General features: G+C 39.7%; 2 protein-coding genes across 2 annotated transcripts in view; one reads left to right on the top strand and one right to left on the bottom strand.

Moving 5' to 3' along the window:
* The window catches only part of LOC140546894 (uncharacterized), a 49,965-nt gene extending 37,952 nt beyond the window's left edge, over positions 1-12,013 (top strand). Inside the window, exons 6-7 of the mRNA XM_072670348.1 lie at positions 11,634-11,740; positions 11,839-12,013. Coding sequence (XP_072526449.1) covers positions 11,634-11,740; positions 11,839-11,992 — 261 coding nt within the window. The 3' untranslated portion in view covers positions 11,993-12,013. The remainder of the gene's footprint in view (positions 1-11,633; positions 11,741-11,838) is intronic.
* Positions 12,014-17,411: 5,398 nt separating this feature from the next.
* LOC140546355 (C-type lectin domain family 4 member K-like) lies at positions 17,412-19,361 on the bottom strand. Its single transcript, XM_072669545.1, has 4 exons — positions 19,211-19,361; positions 17,926-18,068; positions 17,700-17,806; positions 17,412-17,599 (listed from the first exon to the last, which is right to left on the bottom strand). Exons 1-4 carry the CDS (start codon positions 19,359-19,361, stop codon positions 17,455-17,457), a joined length of 546 nt encoding a protein of 181 aa, XP_072525646.1. The 3' UTR covers positions 17,412-17,454.
* Positions 19,362-25,320: the final 5,959 nt, after the last annotated feature.

Raw genomic sequence — 25,320 nt, 5'->3', positions numbered from 1 at the left:
GTGAGTGTGAAAGGGCTCCCCCTAAAATCATTCAGCACCTCCAAGAGCACTCCCTAAAAGTTCACAGGTTAATTTAACTTATGTAATAGATCTATTTAGGCTGCTTGAAATTCAAATGAAAGTGTAATTCACTGCAAACTGGCAACACAATCCTAAGATTGATTTTGAATGTTAAATTCATAGGTGCAGGTTTGAGATCAGAATTCGAATCCAAATGCAATAATTCTATTTGCCGTTTGGTAGACGTCTACTGATATTTCAGTTACACAGAGATATGAATGCTTAATGAGTGACTTTATTCAAATGAAAATGGTTTCCCCAATTTAAATGAACATGTATCATGTGATCATGCAACAACTGTGATGATCATTAAAATGTATTTTGCCTAGTATGCATTTGCACTCAGTGACAATGAGGATGAAATAGTCATTTAGTCATCAATAGTCATCAGACTCCTCTAGAAAGATGCCAGAAATAAACTGTTAAAGGGTAAACAGAGCCTTCCTCCTCTGCAATATCATTATCAGCCCTGCTGCAATCAGTCGAAAATCAGTGTTGAAATGCTTGTGAAAGTGCAAACTGAGCAAATTGCGTTTTTATTTCCAAGATCTTTCTAGTTTAGTCAGCCAATCAGGTTCCACAGCCCTCCTACTTAGTCAGCCAATCAGGTGCCATGTTTTTTCAACTCAGTCAGCCTATCAGGACGGGACTACAGCATGGGAAGTAGAACAGGTGCCTTTTTCAAACATGGCCGCTGAAAAGTTTGTAGAGTAATTATAAAATAGAGTAATCTGTGTTTATATATTTATACACACACACAGACACACACACACACACACACACACACACACACGTGTACAGCTGTTTGCTGCTGAAGTGACAGAACTGCTGGATTATGATGTAATAATCTTCTATGATGAAACATTCTATGGAACTCAGAGTCACACTCTGAACCTCCAGCTGAAGAACACCAGCCAGGATCTTCTCCACACATCAAGCCATCAAAGGTAGGATAAGCGGTGTATAATCAGTACTCCTGCCCGCTGTGGCAGCGTGTTTTACACTTTGCTGAAGGGGTTCTTGCTCAGGGTTGTTTTTCTCAGCTCTTGGAGTTAACCCAGTTCCTATACGTCCCCTTTATTAGAGTAAAAGGCTAAAAGGGTGACGGTAAAAAGACTTCATTGATGAAATTTATGTAGAAATAATCATCGAAATTACTATTATTTTTCCAATTTCTGTGTGGACAATTTGAGAGTATGGTGAAATCATTCCAGTATGAATGCCTAAATGTACATTGAAAAGTGAAAAGAATAAACAAATAAACAAAGTTTTAGGACAATAGTTGGACAGATAGACAAGCTGATAGATGAACAGATAAACAGAGAGATAATGGATAGCAGATAAAGAAAGGTAAGTATATAGACAACATCAATCAGATTTTAAATGTGTGTGAGGAATGAACCAATAGCAATGTTTCTATATGAACTCTGTAAAAACCATGAACCCGTAGCAAGGCCTTAATATAAACTGTGTAAATGGAGAAGGCTAACCTGTGCAAAAGCAGTGGGCCAATAGCAATGAGTATATGTACACTGTGTGCAAGCAATAGACCAATAGCAATGCTTATATGAAAATTGTGTACAAACAATAGGCCAATAGGAATTCTTCTATATAAACTGTGTAAAAATAATGGACCAATAGCAATGCTTATATGTGAAATGTGTCAAAACAATGGACCAATAGCAGTGCTTATGTGCAAACTGTCTAAAAGAAACTGACCAATAGAAAAGCTTGTATTTAACCTTGGTAAAGCAATAGGCCAATAGCTAAACTTAAATGTAAGCATAAAAACACTGGACCAATACCAATGCTTATATGTAAATTGTGAAAAAGCAGTAGACCAACAGCAATGCTTAGATGTGAGGGGTATATGAGATGGACCAACAGCAAAACGTCTATATAAACTGTGTAAAAGTCATGGACCAATAGCAATACATGGGTGTAAAATATGTATACCTAGTTTTAAATGTGTAAACAGAATGGACCAATAGCAGAGCTGAGATGTAATGTGTGTGAAATTAATAGACCGCTATGTAATAAGTATACGATGTAATAAGCCTACCTATCTTTTTTCATTCATAAATTATTCCATCTTTTAAAAAAAAGATGGATAGATAGATAAATAGATAGATATCTCCACCTCCATCCATTCAACATTAATCTATCTATCTATCTATACATCTATTTATTTTTCCATTTCATATTTTAGATGTAATTTGCCTATGTATCTCATTTCCATCTTCCATTTTGTATCAAATTTTTCCATCTTTACAACAGGCGGGCCAGTCCATAGCTTCAATGCCTTCATCTTGCAGGAACTGCTGACACACTCCAGCCACATGAGGTCTAGCATTGTCCTGCGTTAGGAGGAACCCAGGGCCAACTGCACCAGCATTTGGTCTCACAAGGGGTCTGAGAATCTCATCTCGGTACCTAATGGCAGTCAGGCTACCTCTGGCGAGCACATGTAGGGCTGTGCGGCCCTCCAAAGAAATGCCACCCCCAAACCATTACTGACCCCCTGCCAAACTGGTCATGCTGAAGGATGTTGCGGGCAGCAGATCGCTCTCCACGGTGTCTCCAGACTCTGTCAAGTCTGTCACATGCTCAGTGTGAACCTGCTTACATCTGTAAAGAGCACAGGGCGCCAGTGCCGAATTTGCCAATCCGGGTGTTCTCTGGCAAATGCCAAGCCTCCTGCACAGTGTTGGGCTGTGAGCACAACCCCCATCTGTGGATGTCGGGCCCTCATACCATCCTCGGTTTCTAACCGTTTGTGCAGACACATGCACGTTTGTGGCCTGCTGGAGGTCATTTTGCAGTGCTCCTCCTGTTCCTCCTTGCACAAAGGCAGATGTAGTGGTCATGCTGCTGGGTTGTTGCCCTCCTACGGCCTCCGCCACGTCTCCTGGTGTACTGGCCTGTCTCCTGGTAGCGCCTCCAGCCTCTGCATTGATGTGCCATCCTGGATGAGCTGCACTACCTGAGCCACTTGTGTGGGTTGTAGAGTCCATCTCTACAACTTGTGAAAGCACCACCAACATTCAAAAGTGATCAAAACATCAGCCAGAAAGCATAGGTGCTGAGAAGTGGTCTGTGGTCCCCACCTGCAGAACCACTCCTTTATTAAGTGTCTTGCTAATTGCCAATAATTTCCACCTGTTGTCTATTCCATTTGCACAACAGCATGTGAAATTGATTGTCAGTCAGTGTTGCTTTTTAGGGAATATGCAAATGACCCCTCTGAGGCGGTTTCTCCCACTCTGATCTTTCTCAGCAGTAATTAATACACTGATCTTTGTTTATATTGAATATGATTTTAAACTCATGTAAATTCACCTTTCAGACACAGGGAATGACGCCTTGAAGAAGAAGATGCATTGTGGGTGTGATAACTGGATTATTAATAAAAGATGAGAAAACATATTCATGAAATCACAATTATGAAATGCTGAGTGAATGCTGCTCATAACTGTGTTTTTAAATGATTTTCTTCAAGGATCCATCTATAAAACTCTACAAACTTGAGCTGACTTCTTGTTTTATGTAATTCTAGTTTTAATTTGATTTAAAGTGGGGTTTTAATAAAACTGTATTTAGAGAGGATTTGTTTATCACAGCTGTGCAGCTCTAACTGACCAGACCAGCACTATTTAGCTTTTCCACAGCACACACACTTCTCTACTGCCCTCTAGAGGAAAGCAGCTGCAGCTCCATCACTGAAGAGGAGCAACAGTGCTGGTTCTTCAAAGCAGGGTTTAATGAATCTGTTGGACTCTGGTTTTCTGAACGGATCAGTTGATGATCTTCAGTTCATCTATGAGAGAGAAGCAAACTGCTGCTACTGGAAAAGTGTCTTTCTCACTTTTAAAGGGAGTCAAACGACTCAGGAAAACAAAAGAGGAAGAAAGGAACCAGAGGGTACTGGCTAACTCTTTTAATGACAACACTCGGCTGTAGGAACTGTAGTCCTCATTTGTTTTCCTGAGTCATTTGACTTCCTTTAAAAGTGAGAAAGACACTAAGTTCTCCTTAGCTTTACAGGTGACATTGCCGTAGCACGTCACTCCTTAAGGCAACTCTATACTGCTATACTCTAGCAGGGGTGTTAAGGTTATTTTGGCTAATTTATATATAAATTAGCTCCCTTGTTTGCTTTTTCCTCTTGCTGTTCATCTACATCTTCAGTCTTAGTTTAGGCTGTTTTGGTTTTCCTCCATTTCCCTGTCTTTTACTTCTTGTTTTACCTCCACAGTCACTAGTACTCCACACTCCTCATATGCCTAGTGGGTACAGCACTGCTCTCCCAAGCCAACTAACCCCAGTTCAAACCCCACTCTCTGCAATACTTCCTTTTCTGCATTTAGATCCACCCAAGTTGTTGTTTATACCTGGGCTGAAAGACACATGACCTTTCAGGATGCAGGAAGTCAGAAATACAGGCATTGGTTGGATCTGCTTTTATGCTGCTGATTGGCTATATTCCATTTTCTCACAATAATCAAAGTAGCAACAGTATATCAGGTTGTATATTACCCCCTCCCCTCCCCACACACACACCACTTAAAGGAAGGAAGCTAGTTGGATGCTTGACTAAAAGCTAACTCTAGACAGACCCTACTCTCTTCAGCTAGCTAACAGCTCACCATGCTGACTTGACACTGCATGGAGCCACAGAGGACTGCAACACTATCCAGTAAGACTTTTTATAATAATTATAAGGCTCACAACAAATGACAAAATGCTCACCATTTTTTTCTGCAAGCCCACTGTAAAAGGATTTGTGGCATTTTGTGGTAAAATAACAGGGTGGTAAACAGCCTTATAAAACCACATCTGAGCATTTTTACATTTAGATTTAAATTAAAGGATTTCAGCAAACACTCTTCTCCAGAGCCACTTACAAAAAAAGCTTTACTATTTACTCAGAAAATACCCTTATCTACTTTGTATTGACTAGGATCTAAAACTTCACTCGGTACTCTCGGGACAGGTGGGTCTTCAGTCTGTGTTTAAAGACAGCGACAGCTGTTCGGACACTCAGGGGAAGTTCGTTTCATTACTTCGGCCACTACTTCGGTGCCGCTTGTCTTCCATGGATCTTAAAGGAAGGTGGGTCGAGCCGAGCCATACTTGAAGCTCGAAGGGCTCTTGGTATAGATCGGCTTTTGACCATTGCCATCAAGTACAGAGGGGCTGGTCTGTTTTTGGCTTTGTAGGCCAGCATCAGGGTTTTGAATCTGATTTGGGCAGCAGCTACACAAAGCCAGTAGCAGAGGAGTGACTTGGCTGAACTGGTCATCCCAACCAAAGTCACACCTGCTATTCATACGTTAACGTATAACTAATAATACTAAATAACTGCATTCTGTGGCACCTTTAACAGATGTTACCAGACACAATTCCCCCGCATTTACAGTTGAGAGCACATGCCATGAAATATGCATTATTAGTAACTTACTTGTTACTGGTGAACTTTTATTAAATTACGTTTAAAGATTTGGGCTATTAGGCTCTCTTGGACTCTCTCACAGATCCCAACTACAGAGAGATTACAGCCATAATCTGTCCAGGTTGAAACGTCAGGTCTAGCAAGTGAATCAACAAGGTTATTAGACCCCCCCCAAACCCCGGCCAATCTTATTTGTTTGTATCCCATTTTGACCAAATGTTTAGAAATGGGGTCCGGCTGCACTGGAAACTACTGTGTGTGTGGGTGTGTGTGACACCACATAGCTATGCCTTAAACCTTCACACACTGAGCTCAAGCACATTCTGTGGGTTCGAGCTTCCTGTTTCATGTTTTTTTTCACAAAGCTCACAGCAATAAATAATGACCATCTGAAATACAAGAAACACACACACACACACACACACACACAATAAACTCATAATAATGACTTTACTCAGGTTCACAGTTGATACATGCTAGGTGTGTGTGTGTGTGTGTGTGTGTGTGTGTGTGTGTGTGTGTACTCAATATTGAAAGAGTGTGAAGGCTGTCTAAGACCATGATTCAGTCCCCATACTCACACACAGACCCTGACTCCTTAAACAGGGGCTAAATTTAAACTTCTCACACAGAGAACACACACATTACAGTATGTTTAATAAATTGTATCAACAGAGACACAAAAGAAAGTGAATTAGTGGGCTTGAGATAATGATCTGCTTCATGCCGACTAGCTGAGGCCTCAACTTCCTGTCCTGAGAGCAGCATATATATATTACACGCAACCACAAACACTGAGTCAGTCTGAGAGCTGGAGGCTCTGAGGACTGTAGTCTGCAATTAAACAAAATTATTCTAATCAAGACTGAAATCTGCTGATTTTTCTACTTGTTCCAAAATGATCCCGAAGAGAGCAGAACCAGAGACGAGTGAGGATGTATATACTAATTCAGGATTTACAGCAGACCTCAAATCGACTGCTTCAAACGACAGCAAGGACTCATATGAGGATATCTATGTGAATGAAGATGTTCCAGAGACTCGTGTGACAAGAAGCCATAAGGGAACTATGACCACAGGTACACTCACATACACTGCAAAAAGGGCCAACAACATTTCCTTTTAACTGATTTGAGATTTTGGGTCACTGAGAGACCTGACTTGTCAGGTCAAGAGATTTCACCCTGAAATTGTGCCAATAAGATTCTCTGTTATCTGAACAAGCACATTTGTTACAGTGTGGCTGGTTGATGAAGCTTTTGCACATGAACTATGGCACATAAAGGAGCGCAACATGGCTTCTTAGTTTTGCACAGCAGGTCTTGAATAGCGTTCTCACATGCAGTACCTAAAACCTCCCCATTTGCTCATGGCATCTTTTGCATATCGAGTGTGCCGCTCCTTCGCTCACTGTTTGAGTGTGGTTGTTCTCCCCAGGTTACCTTCTCTAAGGTATGCAGATAGGTTTTATATAGTGGTAGACTGCCTGGCCACATTACCCATGAGTGTAATGGTGAGATGAAGAGCTGTGAGGGTTCATCTTGGAGCGGTGCCCCTGTTTTAGATCATCAACCATCTCTAATACTGAGATAATTAGCAGTTAGAACCGTGTACTGATTTGCGTATTATTGAATAAACCTGACTGGATTAAAAACTCCACATTTAAATGTGATTTATCAGATTTCTGAAGTTATCTGATAATTCAAGTTGTTGTCTAAACAGTGTGGCGGTAAAGAGGCGGGAGTGAGCCACCCACGGCAACACTACACCATGCTAATGCTGTTCACCTGTGGCCGTGCAGGCTAACAAACCAGGTGAACGGCATAAAAGGGCATGCTCAGTCACACACAAGAACATGGAGAGCACATGACGGCCACTACAGCTTAGATTTTTTTTTATACATTTTGTCAAGTTTTCCATCAATCTAGGAAGTAAAAACAGAATTTTCAATTTTTTTTGCTGTGTCACTTGAAATGTAGCTCTGGGGCCTCCCATTTCTCTTGATGATCTTTTGAGATGTTTCTACACCTTCATTTAAGTCCACCTATATTAGAGTGAATTGATTGGGCATGATTTGGAAACACACACATCTATATAGGGTCTCACAGCTGACCATACAAATCAGAGCATAAAACAGGCCATAAGGGGAAAAAAACTGCATAAACCCTAGAGACAGGACTGTGTGGGAGCACCAGGTACACACGTGGACAAAATTGTTGGTACCCCTCAGTTAATGAAAGAAAAACCCACAATGGCCACTGTCGTGGAATTCTGTCAAGAATCAATAAGGCAGACAAGAATATGCATTGAGTAGCAAAGTTTTATTGAGTCTGCACGCAGCTCGTGACCACGATACAGACTGAGGTAAAAGCATTTAACATACATATTTATAGTATAGATTAGGAAGTTGAGAAAAGGGAGGGGGAGAGGGTGTGCGTGCCACACCGACGTCTGAAGAGATACATTGTTCAGGTCGCTGTGACCCATAGATCAGAGTACTGGCGCCTGAGAGGACACATTGTCCGGGTCGAGAGGTTACTAGCAGGTTAAGATGGGCTGTAAATACGTCAGGTGCACTCCCAATGCAGCTGTAAGCTATGCTAGGACAAACAATAGTGTTTCATGGGAAGAGAAGAGCGATTTAACACATGCCGTACAGGCAGTTGCAAGGCCAACACATGATTATGGTTAGCACACACTATCACAAGGCTAAGCATGATTACAATGAATGAGTGGATTTTAAATGAGTATTATGAATCAACATAAAATTATAATGTGGTTATAATATAATTTTCCATAACACCACAGAAATAATTGATTATAAATCAAAGAGACAGATAATACGAGTGGTAACAAAAGAGCCCAGAAAAACTTACTAAAGAGATTAAAGGTGAACTTCAAGCTCAAGAAACGTCAGTGTCAGATCGCACCATCCATTGTTGTTTGAGCCAAAGTTGACACCATTGTTGAAAACAAATAATAAAAAAAAGCCAGACTGAAATTTGCCAAACTACATGTTGACTCTCTCTATTTAAAGCTTCTAAGAGAATGTCCTAGGGACAGATGGAACTTTTTGCCAAGGCACATCAGCTCTATGTTCACAGATGGAAAAATAAAGCATATCAAGAAAAGAACACTGTCCCTACTGTGAAACATGGAGGAGGCTCTGTTATGTTCTGGGGCTGCTTTGCTGCATCTGGCACAGGGTGTCTTAAATCTGTGGAGGGTACAATGAAATCTTAAGACTATCAAGGGATTCTAGAGAGAAATGTTCTGTGTCAGAAAGCTTGGTCTCAGTCAAAGGTCATGGGTCTTGCAAGAGGATAATTTCCCAGGAGGATCGCTAAGAGGAAAGCATTGGACTATTCTGAAGTGGCCTTCTTGGGCCCTGACCGAAATCCTATTGAGCATCTTTGGAAGGAGCTGAAGCATGCCAAAGTGGACACCATTGTTGAAAACAAATCATAAAAAAGCCAGACTGAAATTTGCCAAACTACATGTTGACTCTCTCTATTTAAAGCTTCTGAGAGAATGTCCTATGGACAGATGGAACTTTTTGCCAAGGCACATCAGCTCTATGTTCACAGATGGAAAAATAAAGCATATCAAGAAAAGGCGGATGGCTAAGAGGAAAACATTGGACTATTCTGAAGTGGCCTTCTTGGGCCCTGACCTAAATCCTATTGAGCATCTTTGGAAGGAGCTGAAACATGCCGTCTGGAAAAGGCACCCTTCAAACCTGGGACAACTGGAGCAGTTATCATGAAGAGTGGGCCAATATACCTGCTGAGAGGTGCAGAAGTCTCATTAACAGTTACAGGAATTGTTTGATTGCAGTGATTGCCTCAAACGGTTGTGCAACAAAATATTAAGTTAAGGGTCCCATCATTTTTGTCCAGGCCTGTTTCATAAGTTTACTTAAAAATAATTCTGTTGAAGCATGGTTCAAAATCAAGGTTAGATTTTTATTTGTTCATTTTCATATAATTTTTCTTGTTATTACTTTAGTCAGATTTAAGTTATTTCTGTGACCATTATGGGTTTTTCTTTCATTAACCGAGGGGTACCAACAATTTTGTCCACGTGTGTAGGTCTTGTTCCTTGCTCAGCTCTAGTCTGTCACACCTCCAATAGTGCTAGTTATCTTATGTTTTGCCCCTTACCCCAGAATATCTCCTAGTAATGGGACATCCCCCTGCCACCCCTTAAGAAACTAAGCCTTATTCAGCAGCTACCTGCTATCTTTCTGGTCTTGGTCCATCACCACTTGCTGTAGATGTACTGCAGGTCATGGAGCTTGTCAGCAAGTTTCATTTTGAGGCCAAATAACAAGGTTGTAAGACTAGTAAGACTACATCTGAGCTTGTTTTTAACCCAAACACAATTACTATTTTTATGTCATATAACAACTTATTCAATAAAGACATTCTTTGGCAGCAATTCTGAACTGAAACTGTAATCTAATCTACCAGCATTTTTCTCCTTCTTAAAAGAGGAAGTAGAAGAAAGATCACATGTTCATCTCTAAGAGTCACTGTAGTGAGTTTACCTGTGTTTAAACAGTGATACTGGCTATGACTGAAGCTCATGTATCTGTGTTTCCCCCATAGAGAGCCACTCTACAGGAAGCAGACGCTACAGATTGACTGCAGTGTGTCTGGGGCTGCTGTGTGTTCTCCTGCTGACTGTCATCACACTGCTATGGATTAAGTTCAACAACCTGACTGCAGAGCGAGACCAGTTACACACCAGTTATGCCAACCTGACTGCAGAGAGAGACCAGTTACACACCAGTTATGCCAACCTGACTGCAGAGAGAGACCAGTTGCAGACCAATAAAACCAACCTGACTATGAAGAAAGACCAGTTACAGGCAGAGAGAGACAGGATCCAGAGATGGCTTTCTGAACTGGGTCTGTGATTACTGTAGCTTTTATGTTTGTTGGGACCAAATATGATAGCCTTCACTAGGCCAGGTCATCAGTGAGCTCTGGGTGCCTCAGGCCACTGTCAGGAGATATTAACTATTTCTAACCAGGAGCACCAGTTTAGGAAATCTTCTGAAATGCCCTTTGTTAAAGTCACACCAGTCTTCATGCCACCCATCATCATTGAGATACCCTTCTGCAAGATACCTGCTGTACTATCCCTCATAACTTCTGCTAAGCAAAGTAGTAAGTGCTGTGGACCAGTGGACTCACTGTTCAGCACCTTACCAACTGACCAGCTCCTTATTGACGCCCTGGTCATCAGAGGTGGCCATAGAGTACAGTCTCTACACTCAGAAGTGCAAGTAACCGTCAAAGAAAAATCTCTGCTAGAAGTCAAAGTATCTCTTCAATTTATTTAATATCCTGCGTAAATTTAAAACTGAAAACAAAAAGCTTATTTGGCCATGTAGTCGACACAGACACAGAACATAAATCTTACTAAAAACCAACCTCTTTTTGAGATACCATCAACATTTTTAAATACAGTGGTATACTGTACCACTGTTATACTGTCCAAGCTTAATTATATTATATTATATATGTTTTTTTATCTCTTTCTCTTGTGTTTAAACTGTAGAACCTTTATTTGATCTGTAGAAAAAGCCACTCAGGAGGGATGGATCTACTTCAGCTCCAGTCTTTACTACATCTCTACTGAGAAGAAGAGCTGGAGTGAGAGCAGAGAGGACTGCAGAAAGAGAGGAGCAGACCTGCTGATCATCAACAGCAGAGAGGAACAGGTGATTGATTGGTTCTGTAAATTTACTGTGACTGTTTCTGAACCATTCAGAAATGTACACTACTCTAAAAATCACAGGCAGGTGAATCCCCTAAACCCTGCAAGGGTACTGGAACTGGGGACTGGAAATACTGGACCTCCTCTGGAAACGTTTTGGAAATTTTAAGCTAACACTCATTCATACACACACACACACCCATGAAATCATAGTGTGTTGTTTATTGGTTTATCAGTGTTTGTTCCACTCTCAGACAGTCTAAGATCTTTACACAGTACTGATATTCTCACAGGCTTCCTGCAGCTGGAAGAGTTCAAACTGATCACATGATCTAAAGTGTGTTGTGTGTGTGGTTTTTTTTTTAATTTATTGAATGGGTTCACACTTCAACAGGACTTTATTTACAAGCTAAGAAGAAGTCAGGAAGCTTGGATTGGTCTGACTGACAAGGAAAGAGAGGGGGTCTGGAAATGGGTGGACGGCTCAGCACTGACCACTGGGTAAGAGACCACTGAACTGAACTCAGATCATGATGCAGTTACTGACTCTCACTTCTCACTGCTCTGATAAAGACACTGATCCTTTGATTCTCCCTCAGATTCTGGGGAACTGGAGAACCCAACAGTTATGCAGTAGATGAAGACTGTGGTGTAACTGGCTTTAAGTCTGATCTGGTAAAGAACTGGGCTGATTATCCCTGCTCTTACCATTTGGTTTGGATCTGTGAAAAGAGAATATTAATGAGGGGGTGAGCGCGTTCGTGGGAGTCTATAAACATAATCAGATCTTTTTTATTGGCTTTTTTTATTATTAATACTTTTTTTAGATAAATATTTAGCTAGAAAAATATTAGGTCTCAAATCTCCTGTTATTAATAATTTCTCTATGATTATGAGGTAAATTCCTGCTGGCTGGTTTGAGCAGGTTGACTAGATTCTTCTTGTGGAGAATAAGGTGGAGGCAGTTCTGGACCTGGACATGGTCAGATGGTCTACATGAATAGAGTGATTCTTAAAGTGAAGAAGAAAGCCTATAAGTGTGAATGTGAAGCTTCAGCTTAGTATCTGCCACACACAAATACATTTCTGAAGAAAAACCTCCAATTAGACACAAAACTTTACAATAAAACTGAAATTCCTCTGGTCTGACACAAGAAGGAGAACCAAAAGTTAGAGGAGAATAATTCCTGAAAAGTGACCAATTAGAGATCATGTAATAATATGACTAAAGTGCTCAGATAACTTCTCTCAGAATTAAATCATGTTTCGACTCACTTGTCAAAAGATTCAAATCAGTTTTCAAAAGATTTAAGTCAAAGATTATTTTTTTTTTCCTATTTGGATCACAGTTCAAAATTAGGATTGTTGGGGGTTTCTGAGTAGAGCTGATGTGTGAGATTAAACAACAGCGTAGTAAGTTGAATTTGGTGGGAGCAGTTTGTTCAGAAAGTGATGTGAATCTGGTTGTTTTGTAAAGCTTGCTGTGAATATGAGTGTTAACCTGAGTAGGATTCAGTCAGCTGCTAGAAGAAGAAGCTATGAAGAGGGTCTGCTCTCGTCTTAATCTTATGATGATAAGACTCACTGTGTGTTTCTCTCATTCTGATTCAGATGTTTTGGGAACTTTGGGAAGCTGTTACAGAATGTATGGAAGTTTATGGTAATTTATGGAAATGGTTTATAATAAAATGCTGATTGAGATTCAACATATTTGTCTTTTTCCATGAAAACACTGTAGTTGTAATTTTACACTCCAATTAATTTATTTTAAATGAATTATATTTTTCATGTTAACAAACCTCCTCCCATATAAAAATATTTTAAACAGCCTGAGTTTGGGAGTCACCTCATAATGATCCACAAGAGGGAGCCAATCAGCAGCTTAACATCAGATCCAACCAACGGCTGTATTTCTGAGTTCCTGCATCCAAAGATACTCCAAAGAGTTCCACACATTACTGTAGAACACACCAGCAACAAGCTGTGCATGTTTCTTACAGTCTGTTAGTCCTCATAGAGTCTTTAAAGCACAGAGTCTGTACAGAAGTGTGATTTTCAGCAGAAGAACTGCCTCTTGCACATTCAGTCCCGCTCCAATAGAGAATAAAGACAGTGTTTGATTGTATACGGAGGTCACCATGTCTACAGATCAGCTGTTGATCATTATGTGTGTTGATTTATTGATTGTTGAGCTGGGCTGTTCACTGTGCTTAAGAATGATACATTTATCCCAGATGCCAACAGAGCTGTCCACGGTGCTGAATTTTATTACCTCTTATTAAGCTGAACTGATGCTTCTTCTTTTTCTGTTCTTTATTTTAATGTTAAACTGAAGATCAGAATGAGTTTAATCAAAACAGGTCTAAATATTACTGAGATTTATGAATGTGTTCATACTGAAGATTAGAGCTGAATGGATGTAAATACAGAACAAATAACCATCATTATTTGATTATTTTATAATAATGCATTGTTCAGTGAAAGACCAGTAGACTGAGTGAAGTATCCTTTTCATCTTTAGCTGAAGAACCCAGCTTCCTTCCGACTGAAACTCCACGCAAGTATGAAAGTACATCCCACCTTCCATGTATGCCGCCTGCATCCATTTATATGTGTGGCTCCTGCCCCTTCTCCCACGCATGATGGGTGGTACCCAGTTTTTGGTTGAATGGGAGGGCCTGAGGAGCGTTCCTGTCCTAGATCCGAGGCTGATCGGGGACTTTAGGCGTGATCCCAGCCAAACACAAGTCCCCGTGTTTCCTTTGTTTGTTTTCTCGCCCTTTTTCTGTGCTTTTTAAAACTTTTTATACTGTCATTTCTCACAGCTGTGGTGGCGCGGTGGAAATGCACTGGACTTCCAGAGTCTCACCAAGCACCATCTTGTCTTGAACCATCACCACGCTCACATAATATAATACCCCAAAACAGGTAGTTTCATTAAATAAATGGATTTATAAATTAATTAACTGCACTTGAGTCCAAACCCCACACACACACCACATTGTAACACAATCACTAGTAAATAAAAGCAAAGAGGCAGGAGGTTTTAGGTTCACCTTTGCTTGTATTATTTACCTGACTATTATTTGGTCAGGTTTTGTTATTATAGCTTTCATAGCTCTCACTGCGGTCCAGCAAACCTTCAGTTTCACATTCCCATTGCAATTCTGCCAAAACTCCTTCAACCCCATACTTTTTCAGTTTGTTCTGAAGCCATTTTTGTTGATCATAAATAAACCAGTGTCTTATTTTGCGGTGAGAGTTTCTGCAATGTGCTGCAGCAAAATTGGTATTCCTGAGGAAAGCTTGAAGGTGGAGATCCAAGGAGATCAAATTTTAATTATTTTTTGGCTATAATCACATTGGCTAAAATGGCTTCATGAAAAATATGAATATGCATACTGTACCTAACATTTTTTTCATAAATGGACAAGGTATTTTGGTATTTGGTATGGTAAAATAAAATGGCAAGATTAATGAAATGTAGAGATTCTAAGCTTTAATATGGTATTTTGGTTTGGTATATTGGACCTATAATGCTTCAGATATGCTGCTAGATATTCACAGTGATGGATTTGTGGCCCGTACGGGCTGTGGCATTTAAAGAGGTTAACATAAAGATTATTTTGTTAAACAACTAACAGGTTGTGGTGAATGCCTGACAAGGAATTCCTGAAGGATCAACTTTGCCGAATGACAGGTAAATGGATGGGTTAGCTAAACAAGTCAGGGGTCATTCAAATATTGTAATCATTTGATCATAAAGTTTTAATGTGATCTAAATCAGTTTCCTTAATCATGATGTTCACATAACTGAACACGTTTAACTGCTTGGCATCAAATGTGTATTCACTGTGTAAACGTATATTTTTTCTGTTCTTTTGTAGCCTCATTCTTAAGCCATTTAAAGTCCTCAAGCATTTCATGATCATCTACAGGTCCTCCAAAAGGAAAAGGTAACTAGCTAACCCACTTCCTCCAAAGGAAGTTACCTTTTGCCTTCGCTCACACATGTCTATAATGCACCAAACAAGTGTCACTTAATTGACAGATTACATTTGGGGGGCACTAATATTGCTTTTAATTACAAGAACTCATTAGTTTGTTGTACACAGAAAAAGCATTGCTTTCAATATGTGTACATATTCATGATAACAATGAAAACATTTGTGTATCTGCAGTATAGTTAGTATCTGTAATATCTGTAGTATGATGAAGTTTGAGTATGGATTAAAATGAATTTGGAATAACCAAATTAAAGACACCTAGTAATCCTAATGTTGTTTTGCCATGTTCTCTCTACAGAATCATCAACTATTGATGATGAGGAGGAGATAAGGCCGCCCTCAAAAGGATAAAAAGCAAGATCAACAAAGTCGAGGTAATAACTAATAGTAATTATAATATACTGTTGCAGTGGTTCTGTTGCATATCTGCATAAAGATATTCTTTAAAGATATAAACTGTTTGCAGAGTAATAATGCGTTACAAGCATGCCCTACATGCCTTTAACCAAGGTGGCTCGATTAAGAAGGCTTTCCAAAAAAGTGGGGGTGGATTGCAATACCATCTCCAAGACACCAATTTCTAAACTTGCGATAGCAGCACCTGGTGTCTTTCAGGCCCTTCCTCCATAGAATGTTCAAGAAGAGAAATTGTCCACATTTGTGGACAGATGGTGTGAGGCCACAACTGACGAAATCAAGGGAAAAAAAAACATGCAGATGAAGGCCTGTGGAGAACTGTTACATATGACCCACTGAGGTGAACAAAAAACATTGGGATGTTTGTTCTTTTGGAATGAGCAATTTTTTTCTGGATCTAGAGGTTGTTTAATATTGTTTTGAATGACAAAGCTTTTGTTGTATTAAACATGATAAATCATGTTATTCTGGAAAAGCTCAATTTAATTAGCTAAAAAAATGGAGGGACAAAACCAAATGTTAAGTCAATGCCTGATAAATGTAAGTCATGTTTAATGTAAGTCATCATTTATTCAACGTACAAATTTGTGATTCTTATACCCTTCTGTTTAGACATTCTTATATATGGCAATCCTACTTTACTTAAAGTCTGTGAAGAGCAAGTATAGTGATTTATAAGTTGTTACAAGTTGATCTAGAGCAATAACATCACTTTACCTACAGCCTGTAAGAAGTGCTTATAAATGTTCATTAAATGTTATGTGCACTTGTAAAGTCATTTTATTTTAAAGATACTGATGATGAATCATGTCATGTGTGTAATTATGAACACTTATGTACACTTACAAATGCTTATTTCAAACGTTATTAAGCCTTATGAATGCTTGATAGATGTTTATAAATGCACTTAATAATGCATTTTAGATTACAGATTCATACAACGTGTTACCACAGTTTTCTTGAAGCTGAATAAAAAAAAAGAAACAAACAAGAGGAAAAAATCATTAAATTAAAATAACTGATTTAATCACTAAATAATAAAAGAATAAATATTAAAGAAAAAAGGCCTCTATTCTCGACTCACAACCTTGAGAAGCAGAGCGGTCTGTTTCTTTAGTCCTGATAAGGCCTCTTCCTCCTTTCTGCTCACTTCTTCCAATCACAACAGTGTCAATCTTCCCCATCTACTCTCTATTCAGTGTCTGTATTAACCCTTTATCTCCCAGGAACAAGGTCTACCATTGAAACCAACCATCCAATCACAGACTCTGGCTCCAGATCTGCCCATTAAAAACTACTGGTTCTGTAAGATCTTTCTGGCGGTGTGGTGGAGTATGTCCCTGAAAAGACCTGTCAGACTCTGGAGTGCTGAGGCCCTAACACATGACAAAACCTGAATTCCTGCATATACTGCATTCACTAAGTCTGACCTTTACTCTACTTATGTGGTTATAATACGCTCAAGCTTAAACATCTCCAACCCTTAATTCCCCTGAATATACTGTAATCTCTACAGAATCAATACACACACAGAAATGAGAGGATACTGTATGTACATCTATCAATCAAACCAACCATAAATTCCTGAAAGGAAGAAATGTAAAATAGAGCTCATAAGCAATCTTAGATAGAGCAGATTGAACCACACACGTGTGGCATTTAGTGTGAGCAGCAAGGAAACTAGAGGTTTAAAAAATATATGAGTGACACTCTGAACCACATGTAGTATTGCCATGGGTGTGTGTGTGTGTGTGTGTGTGTTTGTGTGAGTGAGTGAGAAATCTATTATTTCTAATACACACTTTTTTCACAGACATAAAAAAAGCGGTTATCACAGGGATAATCAGCCCAGGCCTTTGTAGAATTGTACGTATAGCCTGTTAGGACACAGTCTTCATCTCCAGCTCTACTGTTGGGTTCTCCAGGGAACCAGAAACTACAAGATAGAATCAGAGGATCAGTGTGTTTATCAGAGCAGTGAGGAGTGAGAGTCAGTAACTGCATCATGATCAGAGTTCAGTTCAGTGCTCTCTTACCCAGTGGTCAGTGCTGAGCCATCCACCCATTTCCAGACTCCCTCTCTTTCACTGTCAGTCAGACCAATCCAAGTCAACTGACCTTTCAGTAGTTTATCAATAAAGTCCTGTTGGCAGTCAGATACACATTCTTAGTAAGAAAGAGGAAAATGTACTTTATTGTAAATGTGTTTCATCACACAAGCACATTCCTCTCTCTCTCTCTCTCTCTCTCTCTCTCTCTCACCTTTTTCTCTCTGCTGTTGATGATCAGCAGGTCTGCTCCTCTCTTTCTGCAGTCCTCTCTGCTCCCACTCCAGCTCTTCTCCTCAGTAGAGATGTAATAGATACTGGGGCTGAAATGGATCCATCCCTCCTGATAGGCTTTTTCTACAGATCAAATAAAGGACCAGACACTACATTAAAATCACCTCCTTGTTTCTACACGATGTATACAATACATAGTTACAATCAGAATTATTGAACTTTCATTACAAATTAGGTTTATTTAAATAGCTCAACACAACTTACAGAACAAGTGAAACTTTTAATGACGACTGCAGAATGATTCGACCCCTTGAATAGAATTCTATTGTGGCCCACAAAATCACATCAATACAACCTTTTAGCTGTAAAAGCATCCCAATTGTGTAATACTCATACTATAATAATATCTTAATAGTGTGGGTTTGGCAGCTTAGTACACAAAAAATTGTGTATGTATTTGTTTCATATTAACACAAAGTGATAAATGCCAATTGTACCAACATAGGTCACTGTAAGTTTCCTGCAGCCATTGCCCCTGTACTTCCATCATTATCCATCAGTTTTTAAATTTTATTTCAAATTTTACCCAATTTTATACAACGTTTTTCTCCTCAGACACATGTGAAGCCAGCCACTGCCTTATTTCAAACTGCCACTGATGCAGCATCACTAGGCAGCCAACTTGCTGGATGCAAAGGTAAAAGTAGACACATTAATACTTTAACATAACATTAGCTGGCCGGGGCATTAACCATAGTTATCACCAAACCAAGCAGTTGTTTGCTGTAACTGCCTGTAACTTTACCAATTCAGCACTCGGTAGCAGTAATGGTAGCGTCTCTGCACAAAAAAAAGCTCTAGAAAAATGGAAATATACAGATAAGGTTTTCTTTGCTTTTTAGTGAAGGACATCATTCTATTTTCCAAAATAAAGGAAAATCCTGGCCAAATGATTTCAGATTTTCTGTACTAGAAATATGGCTTATAAATATAAGCCTTTTCATGCTGTTCTAATTTGTTGAGATTCACTAATATATTTGGTTAAAAGGCTGGTAGCAGCAGTTCCTCAGCAGTAATTGGAAGGCAAAGTAAATAAGGTGTTTACATTATTATTATGTTATTTACATTACACAAGCTCAGACAGGCAAAGATGTTTGTGGGGGGAGCTTGGGATCTTCCCAGGACAGGCTAAGTCTGCCCATGCCCACCCTTGATGCTGGTCCTGAACTTAACTTAATGTTTAATCCTAGGGAATATTTACTCACCCACATTATAGAGCAACCGAAGACATTCTGTGTGATTCTGAAGCTGACGCATGACTGTGATGTAATTGCTTTTGCATTCATTCTTTTCATTTGTAACATCAGCAAGTCTGGTCTGCTGCTGGTCTCTGTCTCCAGTAAACTTGAACAACATCACTGTGATCCCAGTCAGCATGAGAACACACAGCAGTCCTAGACTCACTGCAGCCACCCTATAGCATCTGCCTGCACAACACGTTCCTGAAAATAGATAATATAATATATTATTTCCTACAAAGTAGATAAAATCACTGCATGTAAAACCAACATCTTTTTGGAACTGCTTCTAACTTTGGACTGCTGAATTTTGCTGGCAGCTTGCCAAGCCTGGGCATCAACCCCACCATCCTGTCATCAGTAGCCTGGTGCTCTAACTGCTGAGCCACGACTGGTCCATTATTACGATTATAACTACGCTCTCTAGGACTCCTGTGGTATCACCAGAGATTGAACCAGCAACCTCCTGATGATTGGATCAATGCTTATAATCTAAAATTCCCCTTTCTAGTTCTTGCTAGATGCTGATGATATCTGCATGAGGACTAACAGTAACATAATAACATAATTATTTAACAGTAAATAATCAGTAAATAATACTGTTAATGCCTTTTTGTTACTTCTGTTATTTATCTACATTTTTGCATCTGAGTGTTTTGCTATCCCTTTTCTGCTGTGACACTGAGAATTTGCCCACTGTGGGACTAATAAAGGATTAATGAGCCATCTACCCACCTAGAGAAAGCCTGGTCAGTTGTGCTCTTTTTGGCTACGGCTAAAAATATCTGAACCTCAGCAAAGTTTGTTATTTTGGCTTCATATCATAGTATAGTGAACTTAAAAAAGCAAGCTCAAAATGCAAAATCTGAGCTTTAATTTGTTGCAGTAATTACTACCTTTTCCCCCTTCCCCCTTATCAAGGTTTGGCCAGACCCAGAACACCCTCCAGGTGTGACATTTATGAAACAAACCAGATGCTGGCAGATGAAAAATGAAAGTTGAAATCTTGTTTAGTTGAAGGATAATTCAAGAGTAGTCAGTGGTACAGGCCAGGTCAAAACTGTGTTGAGCAGTAACCAGGAGTACTCAAGATGCAGACTGTGGTCCGGGTCCAGACCTAATTAATTGTATTTTTTGTGGACAGAGTATAAAGTCTTAAAAAAATAAACATAATCCGTCTAAACTTTGCTGGATCTGCATTTGTTTTCTGTGGTCCAGTCACAAAGAGAAAAACATGCAAGCAGGATAAAGGCCGGATTCATACCTAGTGCGGCCTTAGCGAAGGCCTGAAAAATGAGCACTCACAGTGCCTGAGACATGCATGAGCCCAGTGTCCTTAATTTGCAATGTAACCATGTCCATTGTGAGTGGTATTGTGTGGCGCCACTACAAGACCAATGAGACATGCATATTTTAAACAAAACTAACCTTTCCCACAACACAGGTAAACTCTCAAATGTACACTTACAACAGTGTCTCAGTTTTTGGTTTCAAGACCTGGAAACTATGGTGTAATTTCCTCAACTAAATTGCAGTGTTTTTGTAATATGTTTGTGGACATCCCTTTTGTGGAATGCATTCAGCTACCTTAAGTTGCACCCATTGCTGACACAGATGTGCAAATGCAGCAACGGCTTGTCTAGTCCCTGTAGAGAAGTATTGAATATAGAACTGTGAAACTGTGGAACTGTGTTGTTTGGAATGATGGTGCTATATCCAATACTTTTGGTTAGGGGGGTTGGTGATCATCCAACATTCCTGGACCTCACTACTGCTCTTGTTGCTAAGTGCAATTCCATTCCTCACAGCAATGCCCCAGAATCTAGTAGAAAGCCTTCCCTGGACATCAAAGACAGTTACTCCAACAACTGAGGAATAAACTCTTTTTAATGGTTTGCCAGACAAGGTCGAAGGCAATAAGGCAACAAACAAGCCAAACAGACAGGTGAGGCCATCTGAAAAATTAGGACACCCCATGAAAACCTAAAATAGATAAACAATATTATTACAATTATAATGATAATAGCCTAATATGGAGCTGTTGATGTTCCTGATGTTAGCAAAAGAGGTTTTTTTTACAGCAATCAAGAACTAATTCAAGGGGCTAAAGTTTAAGCCTACTTACCCATCTTCTGAGAATGTGCTCCATGTGAGTGAGAGGTGCCCACTCTCTCATTATTATTGTGATAAACAGGACCATTTCGAAAGTGCGTAGTCTTCCCTGTGTGAACTGCATCGGAGTTCCTTTGGTTGCTTTTGGTTGGAGTTGGAGTCTCTGCTTTCACCCTACATACATCTTCATATGTATTCTCATTGTCTGAAACATATCCGTCATTTACATAGCGATCATTCTTAATGGTCATTCTGCACCTCAGTGATATAGAGTGCCTGTATGACACCTCTCCTAAAAGCTCCAAAAGTGGATGTGTGTGCGTTGATAGCACTAATATATGTGCATGCAGGGGTGGGGTGATGCAGCAGCTACCAGGAAGTTAGGGTGTATGAGCTCTTCACGTCTACATGTTTGTTGACACTTACTGCATCCAGTACTTTTGGATCTTGGGAGTTTAGGATGAGGTGCGGTGGTGATCATCCAACATCTAAACCTGACTAACACTCTTGTCCCTGAACTCAATCAAATCCTCACAGCAGTGCTCTAAAGTCTAGTAGACAGGCTTCTTCCCTGAACAGTAGAGACAGTTACGCCAACGAAACCAGGATAAACTGTTTTTTAATATCCTTAATTTCGGAAGAAACAATGAATAAGCAGGTGTCCCAATACTTTTGTCCATATGATGTATGTATCCTTTAATCATCGTTGCATTTACCAGTTTAAAACACATTTAGCTTTTAATGACTGTTTAAATGCACTTAATGATCCCATCATAATTGGATTACTGCAGTAATCTGATTATTCAAGGGTCTCGAACCAGCATACTCCAGAGTTCATAGATTGTAGTAAGGTCTAGAAATCCGATACAAACATTCAATAACGAGAGCTGAATATTAGCTCAGTAGTCTGATTTCTTAGTGCATGTTTATTCTTTTTCATGCATGTGGAGGAGAAAATGATTCGATCCCTCGCTGATATTGTAAGTTTGTCCACTAACAAAGAAATTAACAGTCTATAATTTTATTGGTAAATTTATTTTACCAGTGAGAGAAAATCCAGAAAATCACCATGGGCAAGATCAAAGAGCTGTCTAAGAATGTCAGGGACAAGATTGTAGACATGCACAAAACTAGAATGGACTACAAAACCAGAAGCAAGAAGCTGGATGAGAAGGAGACACCACGCCCCCGCCCCCGCCCAACGCCCCCGCTCCCTGTCAGGCATGGAGGTGGAAACATTATGCCTTGGAAGTCTTTTTCTGCTAAAGGCACAGGAGACAACTTCACCGCATCATCAGGAGGATGGACGGGGCCATGTACCGTAGAATCCTGTGTGAAAACCTCCACCAGGACACTGAAAATGGGTCATGGATGTGTCTTCCAGCACGACAATAACCCAAAACATACAGCCAAGGCAACAAAGGAGTGGCTCAGGAAGAAGCACATAAAGTGGCCTAGCCAGTCTTCGGACCTTAATCCCCACAGAAAACCTGTGAAGGGAGACTGAATCTTTGAGTTGCCAAGCAACAGCCTCGAAACCTTAATGATTTAGAGATGATCTGCAAAGAGTAGTGGTCCAAAATTCTCCCTGATATGTGAGCAAACCTGGTCATTAGCGACAAGAAACTGATCTCTGGGCTTGCCAACAAGGGTTTTGCCACCAAGTCTTGTTTTGTTAGGGAATCAAATACTTATTTTACTCCAACTAAGTGCAAATCAGTTTTGATTGATTGATTCTGTTGACAGGTGTCTTTTATACAGGTGGCAAGTTGAGACAGGTGTTTTTAATACATATTTTAATGTGATGAGTTGAAATTAGGAGTATGTAACCAGTCTGTGGGATTCAGAACTCTTAATGATTAACAGGGAATTCAATTCTTATTTTACTTAATGAAATGCAAATCCATAATTCATATAAAGTGATTTTCTGGATTTTGTTTTTGATGTTCCATCTCTCACTGTTAGAATAAATCTATCAATAAAATGATAGACTGTTCATTTCTTTTTCATTTGGCAAAGTCAGCGTGCCATCAAATACTTCTTTCCTCTACTGTATACTCCTAACCATGGTCCCAGAAATAAGCAATCTGAATTTAACAAAACACTTGATACTGAATGTTGAAACTACATAATTTAAATATTCTTCATCTGTAGATCATCTTTGTTCATATTGTGGCTTGTTGTGTTTGGATTTTACCTGATGTTTACGCCATGTCTTATTCTGTGAGTTAAATGGCTGGTAGACATGGATTTTCCCCATTATCTGATTACCGAAGTGCATGTAAACACATTGATTTGTATGTATTACACACAAAGTTAAAAATACCATACAACACACTTACTATTAGGTTTAATGGCCCTAAGCAAGTTGAACCCTCACCAGACACTTTTAATAGGAGGAAAAATAAAAAATAAAGGAAAGTAAGAGTGAAAAAAAGTTTACAAAACTGTGCTTAAAGGAAACTAATTTAAGGATGCAGAAAGAATATGACTTCTATCAACATGCAAAACCTGCCAGACCAACCAAAACTGTTTCCATCAGATAAACAATATTCAGAAACAAAACACCTAGCCCAATTTACATAGTGTTAGAGGAAATAGTGCGCGTTATCAGGGTTAGATTATGAGCAGAGATTAGCTGCACTGTTTGCAGATGTTTACATTGCTTCTATACAAAATATACTGGTCAAATACTTTTGCAGTAATTTATCATAAACTAAGGATTAGGTCCTGTCCCCTTGTAAGTGTAAGTGTTGATTCATTACCAATTCCATAATTTCATGAAATCAATAAATAAATACTTGGTTTAATGTAAGATTAATATGTATATCTGGTTGAATGTACGGTAAATTCATTTGTTAAAGTTAAAATACAATGAGGCACAAAATCACACATCTTAAGGAATGCACTGCTGCACTTGGCTGAAATCACAGAGCTATGTTTTGTTTCTAATGGGCTGGGGGCAGCTGATGAGACTCTCTTAAGAGGCTCCTCTGTACTGTGTTCAAAGTCATACGTATTAATGTCGGCAGTCAAAACAGACAGTGAAAGACACTTTAGGTTCTTCATAAAGGGCCTGTTTACACCTGTGTTAACGTGCTGGCTCTGGATAAAATCTTCTCAAAACTTTCCTGGTCCAGGAGACAGTGGGGGCTCCACAACACAGTGGAACAATAGATGCTGCACGCATTCCCCCAACAGCTCTATCAGAAAATGTGAGGGACTATTTAAATCACAAGGGAGCAAATCAGACATATATAAAGTACTAGAGACCAAGTACAAGTGCTCAATCAAAAAAGTGACTTAAGATAAGATAAGATAATCCTTTATTAGTCCCACAGTGGGAAAATTCTCAGTGTCACAGCAGAAAGGGATAGCAAGACACTCAGTTACAAAAATTTAGATAAATAATTTACATTATATACACAATATAAAAAATAATTAAAAAATCAATAACAATATTATTTACAGCAAATGACTCTTAATTGCACATGTGGGTGTGTGTGTGTGTGGGGGGGGGTATTGCACATAGTATTTTTGCATTGAGGGATCTCTGTTCCTTGAACATGAATATGTGTGTGTAGTTAAGTGTGTGTGTATGTGGTCCGCTGGGAGCAGTGCTGGTTGTGCAGTCTGACGGCAGCAGGAAGGAAGGACCTGCGATACCACTCCTTCACACACTTGGGGTGAAGCAGCCTGTCGCTAAAGGAGCTGCCCAGTGCTGCCAGAGTCTCATGCATGGGGTGGGAGCTGTTCTCCAGCATGGATGCCAGCTTGGCTGTCATCCTCCTGTCTCCCACCACCTGCACTGGGTCTAAGAAGCACCCCAGGACAGAGCCGGCCCTCTTTATGAGTTTGTCCAGTCTCTTCTTATCTGCCGTCGAGATGCTACTGCCCAAGCAGACCACTCCATAAAAGATGGCAGATGCCACCACTGTGTCGAAGAACGTCCTTAGGAGCGCTCC

This window comes from Salminus brasiliensis, chromosome 24, assembly GCF_030463535.1.
Source record: "Salminus brasiliensis chromosome 24, fSalBra1.hap2, whole genome shotgun sequence".
NCBI lineage: Eukaryota > Metazoa > Chordata > Actinopteri > Characiformes > Bryconidae > Salminus > Salminus brasiliensis.
The sequence above is the reverse complement of the archived record's forward strand: the minus strand, read 5'-3'. Positions and strand labels throughout refer to the sequence as shown.